Genomic DNA, 10,650 nt, shown 5'->3' with positions numbered 1-10,650 from the left:
TTACAGGAAATGTCTCTAACTGTGGTTTACTTTTTCTCCCTTTATAATGCAAAATAGAAGATGCTTGAGGGGATGGGACACCTGAGTTGGCTTTGAAGCTCACCTGCTTTTTCTGTTGGAAGAGATCTTCCTCTTCCAGCGGGTGAGAAAGTAGAGGCCACAGGTCAGTGTGTGGTGTGTGATAGGCCAGCGGGTAGGGAGGCTGGGGGGTTTGCTGTTAGAACCAGCAAAGCAAGCTGGGCAGCTGCTCTCAAGATACGCTTGCCTGGGTGTTGGGGACAGGTTGAGGAACATGGCAGTCTCAAGCCATATGTGACTGGACTGTCTTGACCTCTGAGGCCAGGGCTGATTTCATGGTCAGCTGGTACTAAAGCTGATGAGGAGGAGGAGCTAGGCTAAATTAAATTGTGTGATCTCTGAAACAATAAGAAAATGGCTTTTCTACGTGATCCTTTCTACAGAGATGATGGAGAAACAAAAATCCTTCCCAGCTTACTAAATATTGCTATGGGCCTTTTTATCTTAACCCTCTGCTTTTCTAGGCTGGTTCATTGTAACATGTGTTACAATGTTAACGCAAGATTTATAGGGCACTTTGTATTTAATATTTAATCTGGGACCCATTTGTATCCTCAGATGTTGTGTGGACAAGTTGATAACAGTTGTAGTCAAGACTTAAAGCCTTTGCTAGGATCCACCCACTGTCTCTGTGGTGTGCAGGTTCTCTGTGCAGTCACCGCCTGTGTTGCATTAGATCCCAGCTGGTGTCAGCGTTGTGCAGTGTCAGTTCTGAATCTCAGTTCGGCCTTTGTTTGGCTGGACTTTGTGTGAGCAACACTTTATCCCTTTATCACAGGGCCTGGCTCACGGGAGGCCCTTGACTGGCTTCCTATCGGCGAACTCAGCAGTCTCTTTAGTTCGATTCCTGAATCTAAAAGCGTAGCTTTGCTCATTCGCTGACAATCTTAGTGTTCATTTCAGTTGAAGAGTTCGTTTCGAAGAGCTGGAGGGATAAAAGGTCACATCATTAACTCTGCTCCTTTTTTCTCATAAGGTATTTGAAAGGAAAATGCTGTTCATTCGGATGCTGAGGCGAGTGGGGCAGAGCCTGGCCTGTGGCTGTTGGACACCTGTCCTGCCGGTCCGCTTTCTGGGCATCTCCCCTCGGCAAATTCCAGCAGATGCTAACTTCCACTCTGCGTCTTTCTCTGCCACAGACCATCCGCGAGTCTTAATTACAGGTTCGTTTTTCTTTTCTTTTTTCTACTTCCATGGCTTGATTCTTTCCTGTGCTGTGTGTCTGTGCCTTTGTTTTGAGAATGTGTAATGTGCCATCCGAACCATACTGCCTGTCTCTGTAGCCGATAATGCAGCAAAAACAGGCTTGGCCTGATGGCAGAATCTGGATTTACTGTCTGTACTATGAAAAGGATTTCAGAGTGAGGTATTTTATAATACAAAGTGTTAAATTAGAGCAGCTGCTCTTGTTGATCAGACACGCCTTTTTCACCATTGGCTTTTTTGTTTGGTTGGTTTTTAGAATTTTGCAAATCCAAATCCTTATTTCATCACTGTTCCCAGCACTTGGTTTTCCCTGCCATAACTTTTTTTGTTGTTCGAAGGAATCTAGGAACCTGGGGGCCAAAAGCTGCTCTGGAACTTGGTTCCCTTCCATATTAGGATCAGTCTGGGGAGTGAAGGCTAGTGCACAGGAAGGTGCCAGGGCTAGAACATTGATTCTGGTGTTAGGCACGCTGTTCCTTGGCCAGACTCCTGAACCTAAACTCAGAGTCATTCATCCCAAACTATTATTGCACATTTGCATGTTGGAAATAGAGAAGGTAAGTTAGCGTCTGGCCAAGGGACTTGTTGCCGCAGCACTCACTGTTGCCCTTGAGCTCATCGTTGCCAGTGACTCGCTCCCTGAACCTACTCACCTCAAGTATGTTTGGCCCCTGATTTTGTATCGTTCTCACTCCAGACTTTACTCTGTCACTTCCAGCCAGCCCAAGCCTACCTCCAGTTTGATGGACATGTTTTACTTCTTTCTCTTTCTTGCCAGGCTTTCTTCCCTTGGTTTTACAGCATTATCCTTCTCATTTTCGTGTGCGCGCGTGCGTGTGGGGCATGTGCCCTTTTACTGCCTTCTCCACTTCTGATGCTGAAATACGTTTCAAGCTTAGTAGATTTCCCTCTGTGCCTTTCTTCAGATTCACCCATCATGTTGTCCGAGTGTTTTATTCCCTCTCGCCTCCACTAATGATGCATCTTTCAGGGTGTCCTGGTTTTATTCCCAAGTTAACAAATGCTTACAGGAAGTGCCACTTTTATATCTTCCTGCCTCATCAGTTTCTCTCAAATGAAATGGACTGTTGTCCTTTCCCGAATGTGCTCCTAGCCCACTGGCCTCCTGTTTCTATCAATGGCATGTTGAATCCTTCAAACTGGAAGCTATACTATTCATTTTAACTTTCTCAGTGGCGCCTTGTTGAGTCAGTTGTCTGTCCCTTTTCCAAATGACTTCTTGGTTTCTCCCTGCCTCTTTGCCCTTTCATATCCCAGTCCACTTCTAATGGAGGATGGGATTCTGCCTCATCCCACCAGAGGTGGATAGGAATCCGTTCATACTGGTTTTGAATGATTTTGTCACCCATAGCAGACAAGCTTCAAAGTTCATCAAAATAATGAAGGCCAGGATTGAGTTCCTGCCCCAAGAAATTCCAGACCTGTGCCTGGCTTTCATGAGATTTTCCTCTTCTTACGCCCTTGCTTCTCCTCTTTCTCAGAACCACTCCATGCTGGTGAGAGTGCTGTCTCTGAAACCAATATTACCTGTATTGGTCTCTGTCCTAGCCTGGGGGAGATTATTGCATTTCTAAGTGCTGTACCACGTTCCTGGGAAGATAGGAAGTAAGCAGCAGTTATATCAGCTCAACCTAGGACTTACGTAGTTAGCTAAGACTGAAAACTAGTCTCACTCAGTTATTACGTTCTGGGAATAATTGAACTGGTTAGATTTGCATTAAAGCTTCACTTTTTTTTTCTTCTTCATCTAGGGGGTCTTGGCCAGCTGGGAGTGGGGCTTGCTAATCTTTTGAGGTAAGAGCCCTAAAAACTTGAAATTTAAAATCTGAGTTCTTAAGTATATGGAGCTCATCTGTGATGCCTTTTAAATGTCTTTTCTCTCCTCTTGCTCCTTACCATTCTTAAGATATATCTAAATAACTGCTATATATATAGATATATATAGATATTTATACATCTATATATAAATTATATATATAATTGTGTGTGTGTGTATATATGTGTGTGTGTGTATATATATATATATATATATCTTTTTTTTTTTTTTTGAGATGGAGCCTCGCTCTGTCACCCAGGCTGAAGTGCAGTGGTGCAATTCTGGCTCCCTGTAACCTCCACCTCCTGGGTTCAAGTGATTCTCCTGCCTCAGCCTTCTGAGTAACTGGGACTACAGGCACCCACCACCACGCCTTGGTAGAGACGGGCTCTTGCTATGTTGCCCAGGCTGGTCTTCTAACTCCTGGCCTCAAGTGATCTGCCCACCTCACCTCCCCAAAGTGCTGGGATTACAGATGTGAGCTACCGTGCCCAGCCTAAAATACATTTTATTTTGCCTCTGAATATCACAGACTTGTCACAGGCCCTTGACTCAACATCTCCAGACTGGTTCTTTGCTCTCTCTCTCTCTCTCTCTCTTTTCCTAACTTAGGCAGTGAGACACACTTTTCCCAGCGAATCACTTTGACTTTTAGTTGTTTGGGAACCAAGGGAAGTACAGGTGCAAACTGGAAGGGAAGAGTGTGGGATTTGGAGAGAATGGGATAAGAGAATAAGAAGAGGGAGAGAAGATGAGAAGAATGATGAGGAAGAGGTAAAAACTCTCAGGGGTAATAGGAAGAAACTGGTGACAAGCGTAGGGTTACAGTCAGGCGAGAGGAGAAACAGAAGACAGAGCCGTGGGCAGGGAAATAGAGGCCTGAGTGTGAGAGAGACAAGAACAGAAGGTGTATGAATTGAGGATGAAGAGGAAGTAGAGATTTGAGGCTGGTAGAAAATTACCGTTCTTATTTTGTAAGACTTTTCACAGGACTCGTTGCATCCTAGATGTTGCCAACTTGTGTGTGTTGATTTTCCCTTTAGGAAACGATTCGGAAAGGACAATGTGATTTTGTCTGACATCAGGAAGCCCCCCGATCATGTCTTTCACAGTGGTAAGAGATCCATAGGTCTTGCTTTTATTTTTATCTCTAATTTTCAAAGCACAAAGAGGTGGCTCATGAAATCGGTGCGTGCAACAGCTCCTAGCTGAATTTATGACTCAGAGAAGTTATTGAGGCACTGGTATTTCACTTAAAAATAAGTATTTTTAATGCTGCTGCGTGTTCAGGTGATAAAAGAGCAGAAGAGTTCTTTTGATCTTGAAGTTTTTGGAATAATATATTTTGATGTTATTTGAAATAAAAACTTTGTTTCCTGTCTTGTTGTGTTTTAACTTATTGACTCGGAGAGAATACAAACAAAAATCAAGTTCTGTACTGAAGAAAAGGAACTTTAGAAATTTGGAAAAATAAATCCTGATGTTACAGTGTAGAATTGCTCTTAAAGTACTACACACATACACACACACACACCCCCCCCCTCCAAAAAATCAAGCTCTTCTAGTCAGGTTTTTTACTGCTTCAAAAATGTTTTTATGACTAGGCATGGTGGCTCACACCTGTAATCCCAACAATTTGGGAGGCTGAGGTGGGAGGATCACTTGAGTCCAGGAGTTCAAGACTAGCCTGGGCAATATAGTGAGACCCTGTCTCCACAAGAAATAAAAAATTAGCTTGGCATGGTGGCACATGCCTACAGTCCTAGCTACTTGGGAGGACCGCTTGAGCCCAGGAGATGGAGGCTGCAGTGAGCCATGATTGCATCACTGCATTCCAGCCTGAGCGACAGAGCAAGACTGTCCCTGCTGCCCCAGAAATATGGTTTTGTAATGCCCCCTAGTCTTTCCTGGTTCAGCATCAGCCTTTTGCTGCTCACCATGGGGGAAGAGTGACAGTTTGCTGTAAGTGGGGAAAATTGGCACAGAACAAAATCAACTTTACCTCTGTATAATTATGATAAACTCATGATTTGTGGCTCTTCTATACCAAGGTGGTGGTGGTGTTTAATTAGTCCATTTCTCTATTCCTTTTCAAATGTGCACCTTGGAAGCAGAGTGAAGCCACTCTGCAAACAGGGCTGGGAGGAACAGCACCCACTCTGGAGCCGATGCCTAGCTGCAACCCCAATTCCTCCACTTGTTCTCTGATCCTGGCAAGTTGCTTAACCTCTCTGTGCCTGTTTCCTCCTCAGTAAAATGTGTTTACCTCCAAGGCTGTACGGGAAAGAAATGTACATAAAGTCCTTAGAACAGGGCCTGGCCCAGGCAGGTCCTATAGGAGCGTTTGCTGTCATTACCTGGGGGCTGACTGTGACTTGTGAATCTTCCATAAGAAAAATGCTGCCTAGTGCCCAGCTGGCTTGGTTACCGCATGGCTACCAATGAAATTCACAAGTCAACGGGGGAAAGGGGAAAGGTCCATGTAGTTCACAACCCTTTTCACATTCGTGGTTTCAATTTATGTTCCTTGCAGGTCCGTTCATTTATTCTGATATCTTGGATTACAAGAATCTTCGGGAGATTGTGGTAAACAACCGCATCACCTGGCTGTTTCATTACAGCGCTTTGCTCAGCGCCATTGGAGAAGCAAATGTTTCCCTGGCCAGAGCAGTGAATATAACTGGTAAGCATCTGGCTCTGGCTGGATGTGATTTGCCAGTTTTTCCAGTTCTTTAAGAAGAGATGTTTTCAGATTCTGATAGTGTCTGTTCATTTCAGGCCTGCATAACATCCTGGATGTCGCTGCGGAACACAATCTGCGATTGTTTGTGCCTAGCACGATCGGGGCCTTTGGACCCACCTCTCCGCGGAACCCAACCCCCGATCTCTGTATTCAGAGACCCAGGACCATCTACGGGGTGTCCAAGGTCCACGCGGAGCTCATGGGAGAAGTAAGTATCACTCAGCGAGATTGCTGAATGTGCCCCGGCTGGCACAATTTGCTGTTTGCTTTCTCATTCTTTTTGCCTCCAAGGCCTGGTGATTCATCCCTGGAGGACCTTTCCCTCTTCTTGGATCTCAGCCCCAGAGTCGCTTACTTAACTCACTGGGTTTGTCATGTGGCAGGTGTCTCCAGCTCCTGAAACCTCCTCAGCCGTGTGGGAACACTCAGCACTTCCTGGGTGCCCCGTGCACAGCCCCCATCTCTTCATTTGCTGCTTGTCTTACTTGTACCCCACCATTCTTTCTGGCTCCCAGTATTGGTAGCCATTGGTAGTAACTCTAAAACCTACAGAAAACTTCAAACATCTTGGGTTTTTTGGGTTTTTGTTTGTTTGTTTGTTTGTTTTTTGAGACAGAGTCTTGCTCTGTCGCCCAGGCTGGAGTGTGGTGGCGTGATCTCAGCTCATAGCAGCCTCTGCCTCCTGGGTTCAAGGGATTCTCATGCCTCAGCCTCCGAAGTAGCTGGGATTATAGGCACATGCCACCACGCCCCGCTAAATTTTATATTTTTAGTAGAGGCAGTGGTTTGCCATGTTGGCCAGGCTGGTCTCAAACTTCTGACCTCAAGTGATCCACCCACTTCAGCATCCCAAAGTGCTGGGATTATAGGCATGAACTACTGCAAAATACTCTTTATCTTTATACTTTTGAGTTGCTGCCTGCTCCTCCAGCTCGGTCATAGCCACGGCCCTCTCATCTACTGTTCTCTCCTCTGCTTTTCCCCGTGCCATGTGTGGGAATGTACTCAGGCTGAATCGTTTAGGACGATAATCAGTGGCACCTTTCCAAAGAGAGGCTGGAAAGCCCTACTGTAGGCTAATGTGTTATTTACAGCATTGATGTATCACCAAAAAGTTGATTTTTTTTTTTTTAAAGATAAAAACTTAGGAGTCTTTATTTTCTTTAGGAGTATTTAAATATAACTGCATGGAATGAGATTTCAGAAAAGCAGATTGTTTTGCATCTATCTGATTTAAAACATCTGTGTTTGAATATGTTTTCTCTTTTTCATAGTATTATCATTACCGGTATGGGTTAGATTTCCGATGCCTGAGATACCCTGGAATCATTTCAGCTGACTCCCAGCCTGGAGGAGGAACAACTGGTTAAGTGTTTTCTATTTCTTACATCTCTTGTATGTTAGATAGGCTTTCTAGCCAGGTGCGGAGGCTCATGCCTATAATTCCAGCACTTTGGGAAGCTGAGGCAGGAGGATCACTCTAGCCAGAGACCAGCCTGGACAACACAGTGGGATCTTGTCTCTATGAAAAATAAACAAAAATTAGCCAGGCATGATGGCCCATACCTGTAGTCCCAGCTACCGGGGAACCTGAGGCAGGAGGGTCTCTTGAGCCCAGAAGGCCAAGGCTGCAGTGAGCTGAGATCGTGCCACTGCACTCCAGCCGGGGTGACAGAGTGAGACCCTGTTTCAAAAATAAAAAACAACAAAAACCACGAAAAAAAAAAAAAATAGACTGATTGCTAGGAGGAGTTGTCTTTGTGGTAAATGAATGTGCTATCTTTTTAGCTGTATGGCGACCAGAGTTTCTGTGTTGTCTCTCGATGTGCATTTTAAAAGCACAGTGAACCCAACTGGCTTACACTCACGAAGGGTAGCACATGCCAGCGTTGTTGGTCCAGCTCGGGACTGGCCACCCACAGTGCCAGAATAAAACGTAATATTCAAGAACAAATCTATGACTCAGTGTAGGAAGACCCCCAGTAAGCAACAGCCTCTTGTTTCTTAACGTGCAGAGAGAGCCCTATTCAAATAGACTGTAGGCATTGTGTATGTGAAAGGAACGTAAGGATGATTATTATTTTGGACTCAAACACTCATTCTTTCATAAATCCCACGTCAGGTATCCTTTCCACATCCGTGGTCCTGAGAATGGATATAGAAGATACTTGACCACATCAGAGAGATTTGGAAGGAGGTCTTACAAAGCTTCTGCTTTTTAATATGGTGCTTCTCCAAGTGTGGTCTGGGGAGCTCCGGGCATCCTCAAGACACTTTCAAGGGGTCTTGAGGGTCAAAACTCTTATCAATATGGAGACGTTACTGGCCTTTTTCACTCTCCTTTCACAAATGCATCGTGGAGTTTTCCAGAGGGGGTGTGGCTTGTAAGATAAGAACGGACTGGATACAGAAGCAGATGGGGGCTCCAGCAGACCCCTATCAAGCCAGACCCTAAGGAGACTTTTAGAATGTACCACAGACCATCCTTCTCAGTACCATTTGTTTGTTTAGAAAATATACTCTTTTTCCTATAAAATGTTATACATATTAATATGTGATAGGCTTATTGTCATTTTAAAAGGTAATATTCTAAACAATTCTCAGTTAACTCTGTTATAGTAAATATTGATATAACCCACATTAGTCAGATTTCTTTGGGAGTTCTCAATTCTTTTTTTTTTTTTTTTTTGAGATGGAGTCTCGTTCTGTCCCCCAGGCTGGAGTGCAGTGGCGCCATCTCAGCTCACTGCACTCTCCTGTCTCCTGGGTTCGAGTGATTCTCATGCCTCAGTCTCCCAAGTAGCAGGGATTACAGATGTGTGCCATCACACCTGCCTAATTTTTGTATTTTTAGTAGAGATGGGGTTTCACTATGTTGGACAGGCTGGTCTTGAACTCCTGATCTCAGACGATCTATCTGCCTCGGCCTCCCAAAGTGCTGGGACTACAGGTGTGAGTCACTGAGCTTGACTGGAGTTCTTAAATTTTAAGAATCCGTTATAAAAAGGCTCTGAGACTAGAACATTTGAGAACTGCTGCCTCAATCCAAGAGGCTCATTCATTGTTATAACCCACACATGGGATTCCCTTTCAGACTATGCAGTCCAGATTTTTCATGATGCCGCAAAGCATGGCAAATTCGAGTGCAACCTGGAAGCCCGCACAAGGCTGCCCATGATGTACATTGACGACTGCCTCAGGGCCACCCTGGAGGTCATGGAGGCCCCGGCCGAGTCCCTCTCCATGAGGACCTACAATGTCAGCGCCATGAGCTTCACACCCGAGGAGCTGGCCCAGGAGGTCCTCAAGCACGTGCCGGAATTCCAGATCACATACAACGTGGATGCCGTTCGGCAGGCCATAGGTTCGTACCTGCTGGCAAAGGCCTTTACTGTGAGTCCCTGGAGGACATAAACCTTGGAAGGATAAGGAGAGCATAGATCTTTCTGAAGGGTCCAGACACCTTTTGGAGAAGGAGCCTAGCCCAAAGAAATTGTTGAGCCCAAGCCAGCAGAAGCTTTGATTTTGGGGAATGATTTCTAAAGTGGGTGAAATCATTCCATTCCAAATAAACAACTTGTTAGCCTTTCATCTTGTTTACAGTTTAAACATAAAGCAAGGAAAAATAGAAGCAATAGAGGTAGTATGAAAACAGCCCCAGGTTTTCAAATACTGTAACTTTGCCAATTTGTGGGTGGAAGCACCTCTTTGAGTATAAAACTTCTTATGAAGTTGTGTGAGATTTTAATAATGTGTGAAAATTCACAGTGCCTGACAAAAGATGGGTTAATAGTCTTTGGCCCTAAGAGGGTGACTGTGCATAATAGCGGTTCTGCTTTACTTGAAGGAATTTCCTGTTTTATACTTTGTACTGTAGACCTTTATATAAAATGGTCAAGACCTTTTTGCAAATCCACAACCTGAATAACTTAAGCTACTCTTGCGTATCTTTTCCTAGCGGATAGTTGGCCGATGAAATTTGATGACAGCAATGCTCGGAAGGACTGGGGGTGGAAACACGATTTTGATCTTCCAGAGTTGGTGACTACCATGTTGAACTTCCATGGTTCTGAAACCAGAGTTGCCCAAGCCAACTGAAAGAATCTGAAAGAGGACCTCCTGTGTCCTGGTCCACTGTCAAAGGAGAACTGTCACGACTCCAAGGTTATAGACTCCAAGGAGCCTACATTATTTGGAACTGACTAATTGGACTAAATTTTGGCAGCTCATATTGAACTGCTAGACAAAGAATGGAGTTTAACATTTAAGCATTTTCAGAATGTTGTAGGTATGGTGGGGGGACTTCTCAGTTTTTGGTGTTTGCCTGAACTTGTCTAAACACATTCCACAGAATAAGGCTTAAGTCATCATTAGTTTCCATTTCCTTAATTAGGATGAAGTGACCATTTCTGGGACGAAGGGAGTGTGTGACATTTGTATTTAATTAAATTCAATTTAAATATTCCTCCTAAGACTCGATTATTCTCTTGACTAGAGACCAAAGATTACATTTTAAGGACTTTCGAAGAGGTACTCCTGATTTAAAAGTATTCTTTACTATCCCAGCAGAACGTAAACCGTGTTTGGTATATTCATCCTGTGTCCGTCAACGTTCAAGATATTTTGACACTGCTTCAAAAATGACCACTGCTAGTTTTTCTGTAAGATGCTAGATCTGTGGGAAATGAAGAGTTTAAAGATGATGTAGCCAGCGAAGGGTAGCCCCTCTCTTATTTTGATTGCCCTCCTGTTAGTGAACTAAGTGTAATTCCCAGGAACGTAATTC

General features: G+C 44.3%; 1 protein-coding gene across 1 annotated transcript; it reads left to right on the top strand.

Moving 5' to 3' along the window:
• The first annotated feature begins 1,069 nt into the window (after positions 1-1,069).
• Positions 1,070-9,962, top strand: LOC112630486 (L-threonine 3-dehydrogenase, mitochondrial). Its single transcript, XM_025394827.1, has 8 exons — positions 1,070-1,241; positions 3,057-3,099; positions 4,165-4,235; positions 5,655-5,804; positions 5,900-6,072; positions 7,139-7,229; positions 8,959-9,228; positions 9,823-9,962. Exons 1-8 carry the CDS (start codon positions 1,070-1,072, stop codon positions 9,960-9,962), a joined length of 1,110 nt encoding a protein of 369 aa, XP_025250612.1.
• Positions 9,963-10,650: the final 688 nt, after the last annotated feature.

Source organism: Theropithecus gelada, chromosome 8 (assembly GCF_003255815.1).
Source record: "Theropithecus gelada isolate Dixy chromosome 8, Tgel_1.0, whole genome shotgun sequence".
NCBI lineage: Eukaryota > Metazoa > Chordata > Mammalia > Primates > Cercopithecidae > Theropithecus > Theropithecus gelada.
Note: the sequence above shows the minus strand (reverse complement) of the source record. Positions and strands in the feature narration are given on the sequence as shown.